We start from the raw sequence: 24,609 nt of genomic DNA on the forward strand, positions 1-24,609 counted from the left end.
GCTCAGGTGTCTTGCGAGTGGAGTGAGACAGTGAGATGATAAAGTCCGCTGGGTTTCATCAGTCATCAGACACGGGCACCGTTATCTGGGGTTGCACTGCTGACACGACTGACCACGTCTCTCACCTCCGCCCGCGAGAGGTGAGACTGGTCGAGTGGACTGGTCGAGAACAACGAGAACCATGCAGAGTGCCGACAACGAGCACGAAAATGAGCTCGTCAAAAGAAGAAACTTCGGAAAGATTCATCCGAAGAAGTTACAAGATTTTTCTAAGAACAGTTCTCGGCTGTCTTCGCACGAGCCACCGCACCAACAAGGCTCTGACAGTTGCGCGACAACGCCTTTCGGGAAATGGCTGCAATACTATGGATTATCTAACGATTCAAAAGACTGGGTACAGAGTTTTGTGTACATCCACTTCGCTTTGGCGACGCCAGGCTGTGCTCAAGGCTGCACGATGGCGCATGCACCGCTGAAGACAAAAGAGGACAGCTTCTCCCGACAGCTCTTTCAGGATTTAGCTTATGGACCGGAAGCCAACCTTTTAGGATTGTGGCCTTATTCATCCTCGCAGCGATTTTCTCGCGGGCGGGAGAGAGATGCGACCAGCCCTTGAAAAGGACGCCTGAGCGGAGGCCACGGGTCGCCAAGAAAAGCAGCGCTGTCAGGAGGCTCAGGAAGAACTGACCCGCGTGGTTCCAACCGAAGAGTAAATATTCTGCGTTCGAGGCTGGACCACAAATCAGCGTAGGCGAGTTCGAAACGAACCAGGAGCGGCGCATTAGCTCGCGACAGAGCGAGGCGTTCAAGGTGCCACTCAACGGGGCTCCTTCCGCAAACATCGTCCATAAGGAACGTGTTACAAGACGCAGGAAAGGATCGGTTCGCACTGCAACGCTTGTGCCAGAACATTGAAGGACGCTGGTTGTGCCCTTAATAGCAGACGTGAACGTTGCGCGCGCGGGAGGATGTTGAATCTCCCGATGGGTACGCATCAGTAATGATCAGCATCATCATGTAGTTTGCCCGTGTTAGTAAAGTTACCGTCCCCACGAAGGGCAGCCATGGCCCCGGTCTCGATTGCGTCCTTCTTCTGCTATAGGGGTGGTACGTTTTGACGTGGCACCTGGTAAGGTGGTGCTGATGCGCAGTGGGGGTCTTTTATGAGGGGGAAGGCCAGGTTTTGAGGTTGAGTGGTGTTTATGTGTGGAGGGGAGGATTTCTTGGTATAATGTGGCCAGTGCTCCCATTTGTGAGTGAGGTCGCAACTGGAGGCGGTCCGTGTTGTCTTTTATGGAGGCGGGCGATGTGTTGGAGACCTCTTTGTTCCGCTTGCAGAGAAAAGAGCCATGCCTGAGCTTCAAAGAGGGTCTTGGCTACTTGAGAGCTGCGCGGATGTCCTAGACATAAACCAATTGTTGCGCGTTGGTGGGCATCGAGGCGCGGCCATTAAATGGCAGTGAGGTTGATGAGGGGTAGTGCATAGAGGATCCGGGAACCTGCAAGGGCTTCGTAGATGCAGAGTGCCAAGGTGTGTGAATAGCCCTTGCCGTGTGCAAGGAGTTTGCGAGCGATTTTTTTGGCAGCGTTAGCTTGTTTTTCGAGGGCATTGTGGGCAGGTCTCGAGGTGAGTTTGGGGTTGATGATAAGTCCTAAGTACCGTACCTTTGGTGCCCATGGTATTTTTTGGCTTCCAATCGTGAGGTGTCGTGGTTTCTTGGCTCCTCGGGGACAGAAAAAGATGGCTTCTGTTTTATTTGGCGAGGCTTTGAGGCCGAGGCTTGAAAGTGTGTTGATGACACTGTCGTTTTCTAGGAGACAAGTTCGGATGAGATTTGTCTCAGTTCGAGGTCCGTGGACAAAGAGGGCAATATCATCTGCATAAATGGTAATATGCAGCTTGTATGATTGGGTCTGGGAGATGACACAAGGGAGTCGGGCGAGAACGAGGTTAAAAAGAAAGGGAGATAGTTTGCTTCTCTGGGGTACCCCAACTGTGACCCGCCGTTCTGTGCTGCTTATGCGTCCAATCTTGACTGTGAAGGTCCTAAAGGCCTCTCTGGATTGTTTTGAAGTTGAATAAAATGTATGCGTCAAACCCGGGCATTCGGTTCAGGGCGTTCTGTGCGATTGCACGAAAGAAGTTCCGCGGGACTTCAAAGGTGTCTTTATGGAACGTACTCAGGTAAGAGAATATTTATGCCGTACTGTGGCCGTGTTGCATTCAATACTAACGGGAAAGCGTTTGTTTACAATTGTTCGGATAGTCGTAAAATCTCTAAGCACTCCGGCACTCCGCTTGCAGATCAGCCGTCGAGTCATTTCGCAAAACAATAGACAGATGGCGCCGTATGCATTAGCGTGCCGCTACGCAAAACTTACGAGACGCTCTACTCAAACTCCACTCGCGGTGTTTACGTAGCGGGACGCAAAAATTTAGAGTTTAGTGTACGCAAAGGCAACAAAACGCTGTACTAAAACTCTGTATTCCCTGCCCACGTCCACTTCTATATTTCTACTAATATGTCCTTAACACGCGTTTGTTCCCTGACCCACTCTGCTCTCTTCTTGTCCCTTAATGTTACACCTTTCATCTTTCGTTCCATTGCTCGCTCAGTCGTCCTCAATTTAAGTTGAACCCTCTTAATGAGCCTCCAAGTTTCTGCCCCGTAGGTGAGTACCGCTAAGATGCAGCTGTTATACACTTTCTTCTTCCGGCACAATGGTAGGCTGCCATTCATTATCTGAGGATGCCTGCCGAATGCACTCCACGCCATTCTTATGCTTCGAATTATCTCTGCCTTATGGTTGGGATCCGGGGTCACAACTTGGCCTAAGTAGATATATTCCCTCACCACTTCCACTGCCTCGCCACCTATCTCAAACCTTTGTGCTGTCCAGAGGTTATTGATCAATACTTTGGTTTTCTGCAGGTTAATTTTCAGCCCCACGGTTGTACTCTGTTTATCTAGTGCGGTTCGCAGTTTGCAGTTCGTCCCCCGAGTTCCTTAGCAAGGTAACGTCATCAGCAAATCTGAGGTTACTGAGGTATTCTCCATTAACCATTACTCCCACCTGTTCCCAATCCAACGTTCTGAATACTTCTTGTAAACGTGCTGTGAATAACATTGGAGAGATTGTGTCTCCTTGTCTGACACCCTTCCTTATAGGTATTTTACTGCTCTCCTTGTGGAGGCTGATGGTAGCTGTGGACCCATTGTAAATATCATCTAGTATTCTTACATAATGCTCGTCTACACCTTTGTTCCGTAATGCCTGAATGACTGCTGAAGTTTCGACCGAGTCAAATGCTTTCTTTTAATCTATGAAGGCTTTATATAGGTGTTCAGTATACTCCGCGCACTTCTCTATCACCTGATTGATCGTGTGAATATGGTCCATTGTTGAATAGCCTTTACGAAACCGTGCTTGTTCTTTAGGTCGACTGAAATCTAAGGTGGCATAAATTCTGTTAGCGATTACCTTGGTAAGTACCTTGTAGACAACTGACAGCAAGCTGATCGGCCTGTAATTTTTCAAGTCCTTCATGTCACCTTTCTTATGAATTAGGATGATATTCGCGTTCTTCCAAGATTCCGGTACACTCGCGGTCCTCACGCATTGCGTATACAGGTTTGCCAGTTTTACTAGTACAATGCGGCCGCTATCCTTCAAGAGGTCTGCTGTTATCTGATCTTCATCAGGTGCTTTGCCCCGTTTCATTTCTTTCAAAGCCTTCTTTACTTCTTCTGTCGTTACTGGTGGGATGTCTATCTCCTCTGAACTACTTTCCTTTTGGCATATTCCTGGATGTCACGTCTACTGTATAGATCTCTATAGAACTCCTCGGCTACTTTGACTATTTTATCCCTCTTTGTGATGACATTGCCTTGCTTGTCTTTAAGTGCATACATCTGATTTTTCTCCACACCTAGACGCCCCTTCACTGTTTTCAGGCTTCCTGCGTTTTTTACAGCATATTCGATCCCCTCCATATTATACTTCCGTATATCCGATGTCTTACGTTAATTGATTAATTTCGAAAGCTCCGCTAGTTCAATTCTGTCAGCTGCGGTGGAGATTGTCATGGTTTGCCGTTTCCTCCGTGATAATGCGTGATAATGCGTGTGAGGTTATCGCTGGCTTCCAGTGTCGTAAGCTATGCTTTTTGGGTAAGAGCTGAACATCGGTTCTGCAGAGCGATCTTAAATTCTTCATATTTATGTCTAACTGTTAGCTCATTGATCGGCTTCTTTCGTACTAGCTTATTACCGTCCGTCCTCAAATCTAGCCTAATTCGAGATCTTAAAATACGGTGGTCACTACACCTTACCCTTCCGAGCACTTCCCCATCCTGCACGACGCCAGGGTTATCGCATAATATGAAGTCTATTTCATTTTTGTGCTCCCCATTCGGTCTCCTCCACGTCCACTTCCGGCTCTCCCGTTTGCAGAAGGTTTTCATGATGCGTAAATTATTCCGTTCGGCGAGCTCGACTAGTAGGTCCCCCCTGCTATTTCTACAGCCCAGACTATAGTTCCGAACTGCCTTGTCTCCAGCCTGATTCCTGCCTTTTACCATTGAAATCTCCCATAACTACGGTATACTGTGTTTTTATGTATCACGAAACGTGCGCTAAATAGACATAAACAGACGAAGAAAGACGGACGATGCGCATCCGTCTTCGTCTGTTTATGTCTATTTAGCGCATGTTTCGTGATATATAATGCACCAACTAGCCCAACAGCACATTATACTGTGTTTTTACTTGAGCCATTGCCGATTCCACATCTTCATAGGGGCACTCAACTAGCTGGTCGTCGTGGCTGGATGTGGCCGTGTAGCCCTGTACCACGTTCAGTTTGTACCGCTTATTGAGCCTAATTACAAGATCGGCTTCCCCTTCGTTAATGCTATAGTATTCTTCTACGTTACTAGCCATGCTTTTAGATGAGACGCTGAGAAGAGCATCTCTTGCCAGCGGCCCTGTCCTTCCTGCGTCGTCGTTGTCCGCGTCCGCACAGCTGCGTCTCTCCTCCACTCACCCCCTCTCCTCTCGCCGTGGTAGCGCGCCCTCTCCCCCAACATCTGTGGCGCGCGCACTGCGGCGCGCTCTCTCACTCCGCGGGCGGCGCTGCGAGCAGCGCAAGCGCGCTGTGCGCATGTGCAGCGCCCTCTCTCTCCGCGGTCTCCTCTCCTTCGGGCGCGCTGCGCATACAAGCGGAGTGCCGCGCTCCGGCCGGTCTCTCAGTCGACGGTCGCCCTCACTACGTTTGCTCTCTCTCTCTCTCTCTCTCTCTCTCTCTCTCTCTCTCTCTCTCTCTCTCTCTCTCTCGCATTACCCGACGATTGCTCGCGCAATTCGAGCAATCCACCTAACGGAAACGCACAATGGAACCCCCTTCAGCATCGCATCACACCAGGGTTCCCGCGAGGGGAGTTGGGCGTAATTTTTTTATTGACTAGAAGTCCCACTCCCAGTTCTCTTCTGTCCACTAACCACGGTAACAAAGAACGTGTCCGTTTTTCAGCACCGTAAGGGCTTCACCTGTCCTCCTAACCTCATTAAGCCCAATCACATCGCATTTATTGCCCCCTAATTCCTCGAACAACACCCCTAGACATGCTTCGCCAGACAAAGATCTCGTATTAAACGTTGCCAGGTTCAGATTACAATGGTGGCCTGTCCGGCTCCGGGGATTCTTAGCACCCTCTGCTGCGTCACAGGTCTGACCGCCGCCGTCGTCAGTTGCTTCGCAGCCACTGCTCACTGATGGCCGTGGGTTAATTGGCGTATTCATAGGAGGTTGTGGCCGTTACTACACCAGAGTGGCCAATCCTGCTCTAGTGAGGGAGTGCGTTGCCGGCAGTGGTCGTCAGGGTCAGGCCGCACCCCAAGCCTCATCTGCAATTCCATCGGGAAGCGGATTTTTTTTCCTTTTAAATCCGGTGGGCATTGTCTGGCACCGGGATTCGAGCCACGATCCTTGTGCACGCGAGGCAGATGCTCTACCTCTACGCTCCCGCTGCACCCCCTGCGACTCTCTATTGAGCAGTACACAGGACTGAATAGAGAGGCGTCGGGGGTGGAGAAGAGTATAACGTGAGGCGGTCATCATGCACCCTCCGTAGATGGCCATGCTTCACTGCGCAACGAACAATGTGGGAAAGCCCGCTTACAAGTACGAGCCTCTACCAGTTTTCTTAAAGTAGGCTTCATCTCGAAAAACAAACCCTTTCCTTGGAAGGCATTTCTCAAAGGCAATTCAAAATATCAAAATATGAAAGCTTAGAAGCCCTTTCGTAAGACTGCCGTATATCATGCGCCACGCAAGGGTAAGAGCAGGTTTCGAGACGCGGCGATAGAGGGCACAGTGGTTACGATAGGGATATGGTGCCTCCATTCACGCGACCACAGTACAGGGTGCTGGCGCCGCCATTTTGGGTCACTAGCTCGCCGCCTAAGCAAGTCATTAGAGAGTTGTAGAATAACGTACACAACCGTACGCAAACAGTTCGCGAACGCTATTTCTTTGCGTCGTTCTCACTGCGCATGCGCCGTACGTTAAGCCGCTTCTGCGTTTAGCGGACGGAAGACGAGCGGACCCTATTTCAGCAAAACAGCCTGCGTACGTGAGGCCCCTTGCGTTTCCAACATGGCGGCAAGTAGCGTGACAAGCATCCACGGTTCCGCTTTTCTGACGACAGTAATTTGCTTCCCATGGACAAAGTTCATTACTCCTACGTTTTTAAATACGTCGAGTTCTTAGCACATCACCCTCGCACAGCTCTGTATCGTCGTGACATCGCTGACTGTTCGAACGAAGCTTTGTAGCCAGGCCGGCGACCGAAGCGGCGTGCCTGCGTGCGTGCGTGTGCGTGTGTGTGTGCGTGCGCGTGTGCGTGCGCGTGCGCGTGCGCGTGTGCGTGCGTGCGTGCGTGCGTGTGTGTGTGTGTGTGTGTGCGTGTGTGCGTATGTGCGTGCGTGCGTGCGTGCGTGCGTGCGTGCGTGCGTGATGTGAGCGCGTTAGCGGCGAAATACGACGTTGTCCTTCTGCGGTGGACAGTGCTTCCCAGGCTCTGGATTATCTTTCACGAGCAACGTAAGACTCAACCTCGGATCGGGTATGTATAGTGTGCGCAGCTAAATGCCTCCTCGGCTTGCGCGCCAGAGTTAAGTGACTTGCTGTTCGACCACGCAAACCGCGCGCGAGGTGAGTGCCGAATTTACGACGGGCAAGAGGAGGCAACCGATTGCCAGTAAATCGCGGTTCAAACTTGCAACGCATGTCGTGACTGGCGTTGTGTTCGTTCGAAACGGATCTCTCGATTGTTTTGAAGTCGATAAAATGTATGCGTCAAATCCGGGCGTTCTGTGCGCTTGCACGAAAGAAGTTCCGCGGGACTTTAACGCTTTCTTTATGGAACGTACTGACGTAAAAGAATATTTGTGTCATGTTGTGGCCGTGTTTCATTCAATACTAACGGGAAAGCGTTTGTTTGCACTTCTTTAGATAGTCGTGGCCAAGTACTCCGGCACTCCGCTAGCGATCAGCCCGCGAGTCATTTCGCAAAACATTCGACAGATGGCGCCGTATGCATTAGCGTGTCGCTACGCAAAACTGACGGGACGCTCTACTAAAACTGACCTCGCGGTGATTACGCAGCGGGACGCAAAAATTAACGTTTAGCGTACGCAATGGCAACGGACGCTGTACTAAAAGTCTCTATTGTATTAAAACCGCACTAAAATTATCGCCGCAACGCGGTGTACCGGCTACGTTTGAATCATCTTATCTGTTTGGCGTTGCCGGGTCTTGTTTGAAACGAAAAGGACAACGCGTTGTGCCCTTTGACCCAATAGCGGTAGCACGGGACCGTTCAAAGGTGTTCGCACCCTGTACGGAGGCGCTGGCATGTACGTCTGTATGTGCATGTACGTATGTATGCATGTCGCTCGATTCAGTCGTCAGGCCGAAAGTTAGAAGAATACTTGACCAAGAGCGTCTGCCTGTATGTATGTTCTCTCAGAAAAACATTTCCGAACCGAAAATATCGAAACGTACTTCATACTAGTCAATATTATGGAGGAAAAAGAAGATATTAGGTATATTCGATGCAAGCCATCAAACGTAAGCGGAATTTCTGGTATTCTTTAAACTAAATATACATGACTCGCTGATTTTTCTGATATAAAATTGCAAAATACACGTTGAAAGCAATATTCTAACCCAAACTTGCAAGGGTAGCATGCGGCGAGGCTGTACCGCGTGGCAGAGTTCGAAGTTCAACAGTAAGAAAAGGTTCCAATAGATAAGCGCGAGTTGTGGGTTATTACACGAAAGTTGAATTGACTTTAGCAAATCTCCTCCGTGCCTATAGTGGGAGGAGCGATTTCGGAGGGCAAGAGCGTGATAGAGGAATGGGGGAGAGAAGGGGCTGCCAAAGACAATCATCCTTTGACGATATCTGCAGCGAAGTGAACAGATACGCGGCCAATGTATTTATAAATTTCTTCTTCGTACGCTGAACACCTAGCAGCCTACAAGCTGCTTGCTGCGAGTGACCCTCGAACCGAAACAACATTTTGCGAATTGCGAAAACAGAGCGCAGTTACTATTCTGTTCGCGCGTGCTGCAAGCTCCACCCAGTGCTTCTCTGCTTTGAGGCGAATCCAACCACCACGTGCGCCTTCCGCCTGAGCGCCTCGCTGTCGGTGACTCAAACCGTTGCAGCGACAGTCAACGGATCTTCAATTAGACACTTGCCCCGGCGGGGTGCACGCCGCGACCGATACCTCCTCTCCCCCTCGCACGGACTCGAGGCGTATTCCTTTCACCTGCACCGCGTGAACCAGTTCAGGCGGTGCCGCACTTCGCCGTTCGTTTCAGCGGTGCAGCTCGCGGCACCTGAACCGCGCCGTTCGATTCACCGGTGGTGCCGACGGGTGCAGGACGGGTTCATGGCTTTGCCTGCACTCCCTGCCGAGGAGGTGCAGAAGCAGACGAAAAATGTGCAGGTCTGGTTCCGCCGATGGCGGAACCCGCTTTGCCCCGCTGTGAACTGGTTCAAGAGGTGCAGGCTGAATCGAACAGACCATCAGTGAGCACCGCTGCTGCCGGCCTGTCACGAATTCTGGAAAGAGTTGTGTGTGTGTGTCTGTACTGTTTTGCGGGACGTGTGCACAGTAGCATTGTCAAAGCCGCCCTCTGGGTGAATAGTTCGCGTTCGTTTTCGAGCAGCGAATCAATGCTGTCCCTGCGTTCGAGCATGCTGTAATCTCGCCCGTAAGGGTATTGTTTCGGCTCATCTCTAGCCATAAAGAATTTCAGCTTGCCTTTGGCTTCTTGGCGTCGTCACCAAGGCAGCAACTTTTTCTCGCCGCTCACCACCACGCTACCCCACGTATGACGGAGGCGACGCAGCCCTGTTCGGGGACGCCTTCCCGAACGTAACGGCGCTCGAACAGGACAAATGAAAGGAACGGGCTCGCACTGTGCTGACTTCTAACAAATCTCTTAACCAAGGCAAACAGTACATGGCAACATAAATGCAGTCCACGTGACTGAGGAAACGAAGGAGCTCAAGAAGGAGGCTGGAATGCTAACCAGTCCAGCGATACCTTGTCTGGTGTCCTACCCGGCACGTGACGAAAGGAAAATGGGCGAAAAGTAGAAACCGAGAAAAGGGAAGGAGAAAGGTACACCAGCACCGCGTAGAAACGAATGCCAAGCATTAGGACACTAGACGTCCGAGTGCAACGAGCGCCATTGCAAGTCTTTAGTGCAGGTCTGTCGCTAGCTTGATTCCTTTACTGCTTACGTGCTGATGACAGCGAGGGCCAGTCGCCTAAGGTCTTGTCAATGAAAGGCGAAAGCTGACGAAAGCTTTTTGTCCACGATGAAAATGTGGGCACTAATTTAGCACGGCTGACTGGCTGTTGCCAACACGGGGTGCTGCCAACACGGAAGTCGGGGCCAATCGCCTGTGTTCATTTCGGTCCACTCATTGCTAATTTGGAGAAGTGCGCAGGCCAAAACTGGGGAACTATCTGGGAATTCGCACGGTGCGTACGCTTCTGGCGGCTACCTGGGTTGGAGATTCTTGAGCGGAAGCCCGGTAGGTAGTTTTGCAGTGGCACGACCAGATTCTCGATCGTCATCGCGGACCACAAGGCCCGGCCCCAGCTCCCGTCCCCGAAAGCGGAAGCGAGCAGCCCGGCGAAGCCGGCGCGTATTCGCCGAGATTTGCCGTTGTCGGACTTCAGCGCTAGAGTCATACCTAGGGTTAGAGTTCGAAGTGTTCCCTATTAGTCCTCGGTACATGCAGGTCGTGCCCGGTAGGCGGTGAGCCGTATTGTTTGGCTGTACCCTCGCGCACAGCGTTTTTGTAGTCCCGCTTTTGTGCTCATTGTTTGGACGTGTGCATTAGCCGCCTCGCGCGCACGTGTCACCCAGCTCATTGTCTCCTGTCCCATGTCAAGTGCCTGCGCGCACGAGCGTCTATGTTCGCGTAAAGTTTTCTTTAAGGGCCCTCCGACCTACTTTTGAGTTGTCCATGCCTTCATTTTAAACTGTTTGTTTGTTTGACTGTACTTTCAGTACGTGTGAATTCTCTCTAGCTCAAGCGACTTCGGCACATGTGCATACGCACGGGCCGACCGCCTTTTCCAAGTACTAAATTGTCACAGCTCTTGTTTCCGCAAGCGAGCAAGGCGATGTGACACGCAGTGACTCGGAAGCCACTGAAAAGTAACGTGACGATCCGTTTGGGAAGGACGGTCGTGCAGTATTGTGCGGGCCATCGATCAGGTTTAAAGGAAATCCCAAATGTAGTCAGTTTCTCACAGAGAAAATTTGCAGATGTAAAATTTCCCTTTGCATTATTCGGCCTTCAGCTGTTCGTGAGGTTCATGTGTTACTGAAGCGACTGGAGCCTAGGCTTCGAATCGCAGAAGCTCGTCCTACTTCAGCTTTGATCAGAGGCGTTAAGGGCCGCACTAACGGCAGTAAGCTCGGTAGCTGTGGAGGAGGTGCGATAGGCAATTTTTAATCAGTAATCCATTACATTGGTGGTATAAGAATAACGATGGCCGACGCAGACATTGCTACTGAGCCATCGGTGTAATTATGAAGGTGGACCCCGCGTAATTGGCGAAGGTGAGTCAAAGTTAGTTCCTGCAGTAGCAATGTCGACAGATCACGTTTCCCGCTTACGCCTGGGATGCCGAGACAGCCTCGCGGCTGTGCCGTACACCAGCTGCATCGTGTGCGGGCAGACAACTGCCCGCACCGCTCTCAGGAAAACTGGCACGCTCCCTCTGCTGGGCGCTGATGTTGCGTTTGTTCGGCCTACGGAGACTGCCCAATGGTAATTTGATTTAGTGCAAGACGCGTGGCGTGCGATCTCCGACGTTATTAGCGGGCTTTTATTGCTTAAACACTAGATTCTCGGCACGTCGGCAACATGTCCGCTTCTCTCCGCCAGCAAACCCGTCTCATCAGAGCAGGCAGCGCAGTAGGCATACAGAGAGGAGACGGCGACGACCGTCCGTGGTAGAGCACGAAGGACCGAATTTCGAGCTGCAACGAAATCACCAAGGCCTTCCGCTTGGCCCGACGGACCTTTCCTCCGCCCAGCGACAAGCTGAACAGGTCACAGGCGGTCGCACTCAGGCAACTGCAGACGCGCACGTACCCTAGCCTGACACACTATCACAGAATGTATACGGAAATTTACAAAACGAACACATGTAAGGTCTGCCGCAAAGAAGTAGCCACCTTAACCCACATGCTCTGGGATTGTACCAAGGATCCGCACGGTGCTAACTCCGGAACCATCCCGCCGCGGCCGTCCGCTGCCTTGTGCAGCCCCAGCCTCGACAATCAACTCCGGGCCGTCCAGCAGTCCTTTGAGGCGGTGAGGCGGCAGGACTTCGACGCCCCCAAACGGGCGAAGAGGACCAGCGGCCACGCCCCAAAGCGGGCGACTTAGGCCCGGACTTAGGCAGGCAGTCAATAAAGTTTTTACCAACCAAAGCGACATAGGGCGACGCCGCCACCACGAAGGAACCTCTCGGCGCTATTAGTCTTGATCGCGACAGCGTCACCCGCTACACCGGGTAACTTTCCAGGGCGTTTGCAACCTACCTAGCTTCCCGTTTTAGTTGCGAAGAATTTTGCGTGCTGCCTAACGCTGTTAATTAATATATAGCGTACATTTTCTGAACGGTGCGTGCCATTCCCAGAACCTTCGCCACTTCTGCAGGGCTTCGGTTTCGTATCCAGGATTATTGCACTTCACTCTACTACCCCTGCGATTCATGGGCGTACTGAAGAGCTGCGAAGTTAGTTCTTTTTATCAACAAATAAATACCTGAAGACACGAAACCATTCTTCGAGGCGCGTTCGTGCCTTCAACGAGCAGTTACCACTTCTGCTTCTTCCACCAGAGCCCCCGTTGTTAACCCGTGAGGAACTTGAATAGGTAGGAAAACGGATGCAACTTCGGTTATTAACAGCTTCGCAGCCGAAAAGAGAGTCGTGGCCAGGATATTACAGAGCACGCTAAACTTGAACGTGACTCGGCACATTGCAGTGCTGCTCTCACAGTCTCAGCAGAAAGCGTTTAGCAAATGCACAGTTTTGAATCAAAATGTGAGCGAATTTCGGAGGTCCACGACGTAGCCACTGTCCCTGAAGGACCGGTTGCAGACAGGTCTGTTCCGAAGCTGCATGATTTGTCTTCAACTCCCGGATTACCAACACTCTTAAACATCGCCGCAGGTGGTCCTCACCACAACGATCCAAGAAGACCATTCATTGTGAGCGAACGTACAAATTCCGCGAATTATGAGGCCCGGCACGCGATTAGAGCAAAATATAGTTGAGGCGCTGTGACAACAGCGCAAGGCGTGCATTTGCGCTGTTGTCACAGCGCATAAGCTATATTTTACTCTAATCGCTTGCTGGGCCTCGTTATTTGCAGGATTTCCACGTTCGGTAACGATGATTGGTGGTCTGGAGTGCTTTGGTGAAGACCACCTGCGGCGATATTTAAGAGTGAACGATAAGAGAATTCTAACGAAGGTTTTGACCGTCAAGCTTTCTGATATTCCAGATGGAATGATATAATCGGGTATTCCGAAGGTCAAGCACGCTCCAACAACTTTAGTCAACCTTGAGCGTCGTTTTTTTAACATCGAAGCTGTTGAGCTGTTGAGTGTATGCTGTCCGAAGTTAAAAATACCAAAAAAATGCCGCGCGCGCCTACGTCAGCGCGTGCCTCGGGACGACTTCCCGGCGACCGCCAGGACTGCAGGGTTTCCCGTAATCGTGACAACACTTGCTCGGAACGAGAAAGACGCATCGTAGCGTAGCCCCACCAAGGTGATATCCAATAATTATCATGCACTAAAGGTCGTTGCGGCAGCGAAGAAGCAAATCGCCTGCAGTCGCGGACCTACACCGTCGTGATGGTCGTGTCGGATGCGTGCAGCTTTGCTACCTTCAAGTCTTACGCCATAGTGTGAGCTTCCTTCATTTTTTTTTTCTCGGACAAATGAAGGAAGGCGCAACGTTAAACAGTAAAACATTGAGTTGGTGCTAGTTTGTCCAGGCGTTTATAGCCCTTGTCTCAGTAATGAATCACGCTATATTTACACGTATACTCGTTGCAATCGCAGTACTTGTCTGGCTTATTTTCACGAAGAAAAAGAAAATACTTTCCCACACCACAAGACTAGTTTTTATTGCAGGCCAAAAGTTTGTCCTGAGATCAGATGTTGAAAAGAATATCACTTGAACCTGGAAATATTTGCGTCAGACGAACAACCAACTGCGCCCGTGTCGTACGTTTTGTTGTTCTTCGTTTGTGTGTGTTCCTGCGCTGTTTTTTACTATGAACCTAGAAATGCGCGAACCGCAGTATTTGGTACTGACATATGCCTAAATGACACCTTTCAGTGCGTATTGTACGCACCTAAACCCTAGATTTTTCGTGCTTAAAATTCCGGTCTCGTGTTGTAACTGCGCGCAGTGCAGAACGTTAATTTAACGTCGCGATAGGCTGCACCCCCTGCTTAAAAAGACCTCAATAATACCAAATAATCTATATTAATGGAAAGGATCCGTACAACTGATCTTACAACACGCTTTGACAATAAAGATGCAAAAAGTGATTAGACCCGCTAGGACTGGAATGCAGGCCGGCAGCGCCGATACCCAGAACTCAAGTTGGAAGCCAGAGAGGCTAAAAATCGGGCTGAACAGAACAGCGCGCGAACTGACATCGCAGATATCACGTGGGGGCGCTGGGCAGCGATGCGTTTAGACACACGCGTGGAGGACCATGGCCTCCAAGATCAACGCGCGCGGGGAAATCTCGGAGGCCATGGGAGGACCTGCTGAATTTTTTTCGGTAGGCTGGGCGGAAAGCGGAAATTACACTGGAAGTCAATCTCACGCGGAGGCAAGGGTCTCAAGCGGACAGCTGCAATCTCCAGCCCAAGCACGAGATACCCACACTGGCGCATTGCTTGGAACACGAAATTCTACTGGTGCACACACATTGTGCTCGTCTCACGCAGCTGCAATAGAGGCGACGTTCCCTGCATACCAAAACTACACGGCAGCCACTGCAGCGAGAACCTGTCTCGTAATCCTAGTGTGCAAACCGCCGAAGTAATGGGGCGGTGCCGTCGCACGAGGACGCCGCGCCGAGGAAGATGAGGGAGAGGCGACGCAGTTCGTACAACACGAAGCAACCAGCCAGCAATACGGCTGTCTTGTAGCCACCACCCCGGTCCGGTGTCCGCCCGATGACTGAGCCGTGTGCCGGAGACGTAGAGCGCGGGCAGCGAAGCTCGCTATCAGCCACTGCCACGTACACGGTCATCGGACCGTCACCCCGGTGAGGAGCCCCTCCACTGCCACTGAATGGACCACGCAAAGCCACTCCGATAGTCCGACGCTACCATGGCGGTCTCTACGTTGCGGGAATCATATCGCCGGCTTTACTTTTCCGCAGCTCAAGATTAACCGACAGTCACGTCTCTACGCTCGACTTGAACAATCGTAGGACTCCTCCTTTCTAACTATTCACTATTATCTCTCCCCTCTGCGTGCTTTATTTTTCTCTTGTCAGCCAACGAATGAGCCTTCCCGGAGCCGGCTGCGTGTGGCCAAGATAATGGGAGCTGATGTGCTTCAGCGTGAAGTACCGCTATGCTGGCACAGATGGAGATGATTTGTCACCTATTACTCGTCGTAGTGAAGGTACTGAGCAGCGCCATGTTGTTTCTTTTAACACACGGAAAATGAACAAACATAGGGGCTCTAAGACCGGACATAAGAAGCCTAATTTAATCTAACGGGACTCCAAAAAAAAAATGTACGGCAATGAACGTACGTTATTTCTATGCCATTTATAACAAGAGGAAACGAGAAACATCGCGTCTGCACACGGCAGCACACTTCTCGAAAATGTTAGCCGATGCTGAGCTACATTGGAATTGCCAGAAGAGCTGTCTGCAATTTGGCTCGTGCACTTTCGCGGTTTTTGCCAGAAGCCGGAGCCCAAGTATAATCAGCATGTATAGATCCGCATAAATGTGGACGCCCTGGAGTTGACGAGCCAGATTCTCGCAGGATAGGACACAAAACGTGGCCTTAAAGAATGACTTGTGTGATCTCAAGCCGCCTCGCGTCGTTTTCACTGGTGGCAGTGGCGTACACAGAATTCTTTTGGGGGGGAGGACCGCCTCCCCCCCAAACAAAATACGAGGAGAGGAGGAGGAGAACACAAAGGCGTACAAAAGTAAAAACAAAAATAAACAAACAAACCATAAATAATTTCTAAACAAAAAATGGGAATTGGAGCTTTCTAGTTAACCCTTCGTTTACATTTTTAAGGGGCAGCGCAAAAGGGTTGTTCATTGGGTTGATCGCATATGGCATACGTCGTAACTTCGTGGGTGCGCCACTTGCGACAGAAAAATAGGTATCAGCGGTCGTTATTCCTTAGGCAAAATAGGTGTTCCCGCTCGAAATAAAATTGTCCTCCTTCTTGCCTCCCTCTCCCTCCCCCCTTTTAAACCCGGAATTTCGCAGGGAACGGTGGCCCCATCGGGCCCCCTTGCGTACACCACTGATTGGTGGCCATGCAGACATGTCGATTCTGTAAGAAGTCAGAGTAACGTGTGCATGCGCCCTACCAGCACTCCCAACATCATATACTTTCGAATAGCTCCATGAACAAAGCAGCTATTGTGACACTTCTGCAGCCCTTTTGCTGATGCATATCCCACACTAAATCAACAACTTTGCTGACGCTGCCTTCCCTGAACCCTGACATCTCTTGGGGATAGGCGTCCCGGTCTTCGAGATCCCAGACGAGTCATTCAGCACCAATCCCCCCCCCCCCCCTTTATGTGTATTTGCGTTTAGAAATAGGCTACATGTTTATGATGTATAAGGTCAGTTGGAAGTCAACGTTCGTCGTGTGTGCCTCCACATAGATCCTTGTTTATTGGTGCGCTGTAGTGTTCAAGATGGGTTGCCAAGTCGCCCAAGCCTGCACTTTGATCACCTACTTCTAACCATGCCTGTTGACGTTGAAGTGAACCCAGGCGCCTATTCCATTCATGGTCCGGTAAACGTTAAATACGTTGCAGAAAATTCATGCTGTCTGAAACTTGCACATGTATCCGCTATTCAAGACCAACTTGCATCCTCGCGTCTCTTCTCGGTGCGCTTCAAAAAAAATCTGAACAAGCCAGTGTCTGTATCCATCCCTAGAACCTTCCCAATAACAGAAATCACTATTTTCTGAGATAAAACAACTCTCTCACAATACTGAAAACCCCTTACGCCTATTGAACCAACGTTTATAGAGTATCTATAAACGTTGGATTGAACCTATTATTCTTAGGCATTAAAGATAAACACTCCCACGTAGGCACAATGCAAAGAAAAAAATTTCTTTTCCAATAAGAAGCTCGAAATAAACGTTAGAGACGCTGATATAGTCTCTTTTCTGAGATAAAACAACTCTGATTGAACCTTTTATTCTTCGGCATTAAAGATGAAAACTCTAAAACCTAGGCCCAATCTAAGGGAAAAATAGTTTTCTTTTCAACGAAGAACCTCGCAATAGATGTTAGTGACGCTGATATATATTAGTGCGAGACTCGTTCGAAGCTGCGCCATTAAAGTCCGCCAAATGATCATGGAGCTTGCGCGTTACAAGGAAAAATCTAAAATTTTCCGGTCTTTACAGCAACTAAAGAACACACCGTTCTTCATTTGGGGGATTCCTCAGAACGTGTGCACGTCCAAAAGCAAAAGTTGCACGCTTTCTGCCAGAAAAGTAGCGCAGTCTTCAGCATCCGCTACGAAAACCTGTCCAACGATAAAAAACAATGTAACTACAATGCAGCCGCCGATACTGTCGTCGAACTAACCGCATAGCAGTCGCAACGTTACCCGCTACATTTTGTCCTAACGTAACGAGGAGACCCTCTAAAGCCATTTCAACTTCTGTGAAGGCATATAAACGTTTCATAAAACACCGCAATGCTTACTAACGTCCAGAGCCACATGCCCAAAAAAGAAAGTGTAGAAGCTGTCGTGGGAGACCTCGCCATATTCACTGAAATTATTGCTTAAAAGGGACCCTGCAACACATTTTTTCAAGTTTTTTTTTTTTAATCTTAAATAAACCAACACACCCAGTACTTAGATTAGGGGTCGCAATGTACCTCAGCCAAACATTACTGCTCTGTGCCCATCAGATAGCTTGTAAACTCGCTCAAAATATTTTTCTCTCACGATTTTGACGTTCTTCGACGGCTCTAATTGCGGCACTAAGGCTATGTAGCGGCTGTTGGCCGGTTTTCCTTCAGTTGCAGCAATGAACGCTTTTCGATAGCAACTTAACAAAAAAGCCACAAAAACAAAGTAGAAATGGAAGGCGTATCAGGTGCGGCGAGCAAATCACGCCCGGCCGCTCCGAGCTGGCGATAACTGTAGCTTTCGGAGTGGTTCCACACGCGAAGGAAAAAGTGAAAGCGCTTATCGAATGCGTTGCCGGCTCCCTCCTTTAACCCAGACATTAAGGATGACGAACCATGGCAGGGGGGGGGGGGAGGGGGGGGGCGACGGGAAGGCTTTGTTGTGATACTTACAAGCATCACTGATTGATTTATTGATTGATTGTAGGGTTTAACGCGCCGACGCAAAGCAGGCGATGAGGCGCGCCGTAGTGGAGGGATCCGGATTAATTTTGACCACCTGGGGATCTTTAACGTGCGCCTAAATCTCATACACACGGGCGTTTTTGCTTTTCGCCTCCATCACAAAAGTGGCCGCCACGGCCGGGAATCGAACCCGCGACCTCGTGCTCAGCAGCACAACGCCTCAGCCACTGAGCCATCGCGGCGGGTGCTTACAAGCACCACAACGCCACCCTCTTCAAGAATTGATGAAGATTGCCGCCGGGAAACCTTATGCATTAGATTAACTTTTCCAACTATAGCAGTATACTACTCGCATGTCATCCACTGCTGCACTCTGGTGGACAAGCATCGTGCATCGGCAATAGCTATACCATTCTCCAGGAAAGATGCATCTGTACTTGCATCCAGCGTGGCATGAAACATGCAGCGTGCAGCCTGGGATGACGTATAACGTCATTACGCGCCGCTATCTTTCATCGACCCCAACTGCAAAATTAAAATGACACCAGGACTTTCCAAGCGGGTGGAAGCAATTCTACATCGCATGTGGTTGAATGTCACATACACGCGCGACTTCCTCTTTAAAATAAAACAGGCTACGTCGCCAATCTGCCCACACTGTGATGTGCGAGAAACCCTGCAGCACCTGCTCTGTGAATGTGCTCGATTCAGTGCTCAAAGAGTGTCCCTCGCAGTGGCTTTGGAACTGCAGCTTTCCGTGGACATGCAGCTAAATGACGTTTTAGGACCACGGGCTTGTCCCAAACGTGCTTTACGGGATACCAAAGCTCTGATAGAGTACCTGTAACACACAGGTCTAGACCAGTCGCTGTGAATAACTCGCCGTTTCTGTGCGCACCAACTTCTTGAACATCATCGCCATCATCTTCATCACGTCAACTGGCGTAGCAAGTTAGGCATTTTAGCCCAGCTAACATCGCCAGACATCATTAAAGATCGCTTTCTCTCTCTCTCTCTCTCTCGCGCGCGCATGTCATCGAGCCCCTCATTCTGACGATGATTCTACGCATGAGCTTCATTCTATTGTGCTAGACGTGACCTCCTGTTTCCGTCGTGCCAATTTCTTGTAGCGTGGCGACTTCAACTTGGTGTTTAATTTCGTCGAAGCAGCGACACTTCCCACCAGGAGGACTAACATACTCGATTTATTTTGGTATCAATTCCTGAACTTGTGAAATCGGTTCTATACGTCCAAGGTTCTATGCGGCCACAAGCTGTTGTCGTTCAACCTTTCATTTTTATTATACCTACCCAGTAACCTATCAGTATCTGGATTCGCGATTACGATAAAGCTAGCTTTCGAAACAATTGTCTAGCGATTTTTTCTGAAACATTTTCTATCTGCTGCTTCCTGAACGGTAGAATAAAATTGGGTGCTGTGCCTCATTGAAACGTATGTGACATGCCGAAAGAACCGGGTACTCTACCCCTCTGATGCGGATGTCAAAAACAAAAAATAGGGCCTCTTCAAAGAAGCTAAATTAGCGAAATCTCTTGCTACATGGGACAAGTATCGGACATACTTGTGTGAGTGCACCACAAAAAAAAAGGGAATCGAAAAAACATTTTGCTCAAAAAAAAAGAAAAAACACCGCTGCTGATACCTTCTTCCTAACTTACGCTGGTGCTTCGGCGGTCGCCCCTTCTGGGTGCGCCAAGGTCATGAATGGGTACTTTTATTCCATCTTGACCCACCAAACCGACACCGATACTCCCTCTCGCCGTCTAGAAACTTCCCAGAAATGCCACCTATAAATGATACCAGTGAAGGAATTGTGAAAATATTGGACAACACTAACGTACTGACTATTCTTTTGAAAAGCACAAAGCTAACATCCAGTCATATCTTGCAAATAATTTTTAACCAATCTCTGGACCCTGGTGTCATTCCAAGAAACGGGAAAATAAGAAAGGTCCCCCCTTGTGCAAATCGGGGAACCATTCAGGCCCCTCAAACTAGCGTCCAATTTCTCTAACATGCATCGCCTCCAAGCTGCTACAGTCCGTAATCTGCTCCAACATCGCAACATAGTTGGGCTAAATTCATTATTTTGAGTGCAAAGCACTTTCCGGCCTTTCCTTGTCGTAGTTCGCTCGCTGCACCCAATTAGAGCCCCACGGCGTTCTGTAGTTGCGGCGTCTCACAGAGGATTCGAAAGCAAAGCGGTTTATATAGTGATAAGCGTTCGAAACTCGCGAACCGCTGGCGCTTGTCCTACATCTCCCCGTTGTTTAGCGCAAAGAAAACTGCAGGTACACTTGAGGCAAAATACACGTAAACAACCGGCTGCGCCCGCGTTCATTTCGTTAGGAACGCTCGTTCGGTTGTTTCTTTACGATAGTAAGCGAAAAAAAAGTGGCAGTGCTACGCCGGCACGGACGGGATTCGGAAAAGCAAGCACATAAAGAACAGGACTCCCGCTGGCGCGGTTTCAGGCAGGGGTGCGCGAGCACTGCGAAGGCGGGAAATTTGAAATGCGTTGGACAAACTTCCTTTGAATTCATCAGTAGAGGAATGAGGCAGGGCGGCGAAGCGCGTGATGGGTGGTAGCAGTAAGTGGATAACGGCAGTACAGCCCATTATGCCGAATCACTGCTCTGCCCTTCCGACAGCTTTCACATTGAGTGGAACGGCTTTAATTTTTTTCGGAAGCAGCATGGGTTCCGCAGAATACTACTGTGCGACACGCCGTAATATGACTTCGCTACCGATCTTTATTTAAAACAGGACTTCCCAAAAGCTTTCCACCGTGTCCCTCGCCGGCGTCTGATGTCTAAGCTTCCCTTTCTCAGCATCGCGCCTTTAGTTTTATCTCGATGTGAAACTTTTCTCACCCAATACCCAGCCACATGTCAGTTTTATCCAAGCATGCGAACTGTATACCACATCACCACAGAATAGTCACACAGCGCTCCCCAACCACCGCTCCCCAACATTAGCACACAGCAGTGGGTGGAGTTGCTGGCTAGCTCCGACCCCTCTACCAATCGCACAATGGTAGAGAACGGAGCGCGAGCAGGTCAGCTCCAGGGCATCCTGGACTGAGAACGCCTGTCACTAGGCAGGCGTCCTAACAACGCGCTTCAAGCCTTGAATAAAGTTTGCTCAACCCATTTATCACTTACTACTATTGTCCAATTTACTGTTGCCGCTAATTACAAATCAACCCCCTTAAATGTAATTTCCGGTGTTCCGCAAGACTCCGTACTTAGGCCACTTTGATTTCTGCTCTGTATACATGATCTCCTAGACGAACTTTCTCGTACGGTCGGCGGCCGACGACCGCGTATTTTACCCCCGCATTTCAAGTAGTTCTGAGCAAAATATTCATTAGAATAACGTGTGACGTCGCTAGCACAAACAAATGTAAATTTATGCAAGTTTCGCGCACGCGCTCTAACACATTGCAATAATCGGTAAACTCCAAATTATACTAAGCCAGGTTGAGTCGTACCGATTTCTTGGCGTAGTCACGTCAAGCCAACTAATAAGGTCCGATGCCATACAACAACTAACCGTCGTCTACACAAATTCACTTGGCTATATCAAAAGATCCCTAATATTTTATCCCCCAATACGAATTTTAGCTAATGAAACTTTCATGCGAATTAAACTTGAATATGCAGATGCTATTTAGACCCCTAACCAAACTTACTTGATTAACTTGGGTATATCTAATTTGCCTCAGCTGTTTTTATTTCATCATGAACCCGTCTCACGTTCATGCCTATAGCATCGGCCATCACCCATTGTTCAATTTTTCACTCGCCCTCCCCTTGTGTAATTCCCCTCAAGCGGCCCGTAAGGGCTAAATAGATGATGATGATGACAACAACGATGATGCTGATGATAAAGGCTCCCATAACTTTTAGAAACCCTAAGTGTTCGACGGTGACGATTGTGGCGGTCTGCTAAAGAGGCATAAATAACGTGGAAAATTCGTTTCTGTAGCACCAGACACATTCCTGACAGAATAAATGTTTTTATGCGCCCCGCAGCGTTCAACGAGGAAACTTAACGCAGCACAGGGGCGCCTCTTTTAAAAGGCGGCGCGGGCAGCGATCTCCTTCTCTCCCTGAAAACGCAGCGCGCGGATTGGCCGAGGCGGCGGCTCACGTGTTCGGGGGGGCCGCTGACGTCCCGCCATTGGCCAGTGTGGGCCCACGCGGGCGCCCAGGCGCGAGGGGGGAAGCGGCCCTGGAGAGAAGGAGAACATTGGCTCCTCTTCCTCGTCATGCAGTCCCCTCGCCGCCCACGCCGATTTAGGGCCTCAGCATAGCGTGCACCCCAAATTCAATGTAAAGTGCGCACATTCACCACTGTGTACGACATGCGCCGTGCGTGAGGGTACACAGAACATCTGCCCTGCATTTCTCCTCGACTTGCCACTGAGCGAGCAACAGCTAGCTCCCGGTTTTCAGTGCGACGTAGAGGAAGGTTTGAGCTGCGTGTCACTTCCTCGACTCGGCTTGTACAGTGGCCAACCACTCTCGGGGACCAAAATTTTACTGCTTTTCCTGAAAGACCGTAGACTTGAAAGACTCTCTAGTTTCTTTTTCAGCAGTGCGAATGGCTTTCTATGTGCATACTCTTTCGCATTTTCGTGTCTATATTCTCCGTGCTGCATTCACGATAAAGCTACCGCAGATTTACAGGCAAGAGAGAAGACGGGACAGCGACAGCATGTCCCCACCTCTTGTCTTTCTCCTTTTGTGTTGCAGATATCTAATCGCGGCCCTAGCACTGACAGTTCTTTTACACGTCTACACGCATTACCGACCATTTGTCTAACATATTGCACCTTATGTTAAGTTTGGCCCGCGAGCGATTCTCCCCTATCCCCTTGCTTGCGTGGCCAAACTGACCATTCAATTGTGCATGCCTCACTATCGTGCAGCATGCACACAACTGAAAAAATTAATAAAACGCTTGCGTTGTAGCACAAAACGTATTAAATTAGTATAAGCCAGGATTAATAAAAACCTTTCCTTCAAAACCCCGCTCTCTGCATCTCTTGGCGTTTTCTTGAATCCAAGTGACTCTTTTTTAAAGCAGAGATGCAACGCCTCATACGCCTTTATATACCTACCCCCACCATAACGACATCATAGCGCCATAATACAGTATCATCGCTAAACCATATTACAATATCATCCCAATAATATTCCTAGAACGCCTAAGTAACAAAAACAAGCGATTATTCCGGGCAGCAAAAAAATGTTTACCACAAGTAACACCAGGCGAAAATATTACACCGCCGATAATAATCACCGAACCTGAACCGCACAGGCTTTAAAAAAAAGTTAATTCGCCACTGTACGCCCTATGCTACGCACTTATCCCAAGCGCTTGTGGGAAACCACAAATCTCCGTGCATCGAACTTAGTTTCCCTGTTCGATCACTGTGCACTTTCCATTCCTGTGCTTGAGCTACCAGACCATACTAAACAGCGCTTTTAGTGCTATCCCGCGGGCAGCCGTAAATGAAGCTTCCCGCGGCGGCCTCTTCATACATGAATGCCCCCGTGCATAGTATCATATCTGAACCGCATGAAGGAGTCAAAGTTATTGATTCACTAGAAAAATCATCACCTGTCGGAACTGATGGTATTAATACAAGAGTACTAAAAAACAGGGAAGACAAGAGCAGCTTTCTCATTTTTTTCCGGAGGCTCCCATCAAAAGATTCCTTCACTATCCCATTTCTACTACCAGTATTTTTTCGAAACCCATGGCGCATATTTTGTATTTGCACAATGCAACTTTTTTGACCTCCATAACTCCGTTCATCCTAATCGGCGCGGTTTTCGTAATGGTCATTCCTGCGACACTCAGCTTGCCCTGTTCCGTCATGATGTACATTCATGCTTCGATCGCAACATTCCTACTGACGCAATTTTCTTTTATTTTGAGAAAGCACTTTATACAGTTCCACATAATCACGTACTACTAAAAATTTTCCCTTAATCTGGAACCATAAGCTCTGGATGAGATAAGCGAATTTTTAAGTGGCCGTCAGCAGTTCGTCCAGGCCCATTCGCATGCTCGCGGCCGTGCTCTCTGGCGTGCCCAGCTGGGGTCACTTTTTTTTTCTAATATGAATTAGTGATTTTCCCATGGATCGTATATCTGAACTTTGTCTCTTTGCTGACGGATATGCCATTTATCGCCCGTAAATCCTAACTGTGACGTATACACATTACAAGACGACCTATTTCTCGTGCAGGAGTGCTGCAATTACTGGCCAAAAAACCACACATGTCTGTTTCCACTGCCATCGCAATTATGTGTGGCCTAAATTTTCTATTACCATCGACTTTGCTGACTAGAGTAATCACCTAGGTGTTTGTC

General features: G+C 49.4%; 1 protein-coding gene across 5 annotated transcripts in view; it reads right to left on the reverse strand.

Annotated features, from left to right (window-relative positions):
• Positions 1 to 24,609, reverse strand: part of Bru3 (CUGBP Elav-like family member bruno 3) — a 533,833-nt gene that overhangs the window by 66,944 nt on the left and 442,280 nt on the right. For 4 of the 5 annotated variants that reach the window (XR_013324255.1, XM_077707857.1, XM_077707856.1 and 1 more), the window contains one exon: positions 22,375 to 22,455. The exons of the other annotated variant lie outside the window; for it this stretch is intronic. Coding sequence is in view for 3 of the 4 variants with exons in the window: in XM_077707857.1 (XP_077563983.1) it covers positions 22,375 to 22,455 (81 nt within the window). In the remaining variant the exon portion in view is untranslated. The remainder of the gene's footprint in view (positions 1 to 22,374; positions 22,456 to 24,609) is intronic. 5 annotated transcript variants of the gene reach the window in all.

This window comes from Haemaphysalis longicornis, unplaced genomic scaffold, assembly GCF_048455015.1.
Source record: "Haemaphysalis longicornis isolate Haplotype H1 unplaced genomic scaffold, Haemaphysalis longicornis Haplotype H1 scaffold_4, whole genome shotgun sequence".
Taxonomy (NCBI): Eukaryota; Metazoa; Arthropoda; class Arachnida; order Ixodida; family Ixodidae; genus Haemaphysalis; species Haemaphysalis longicornis.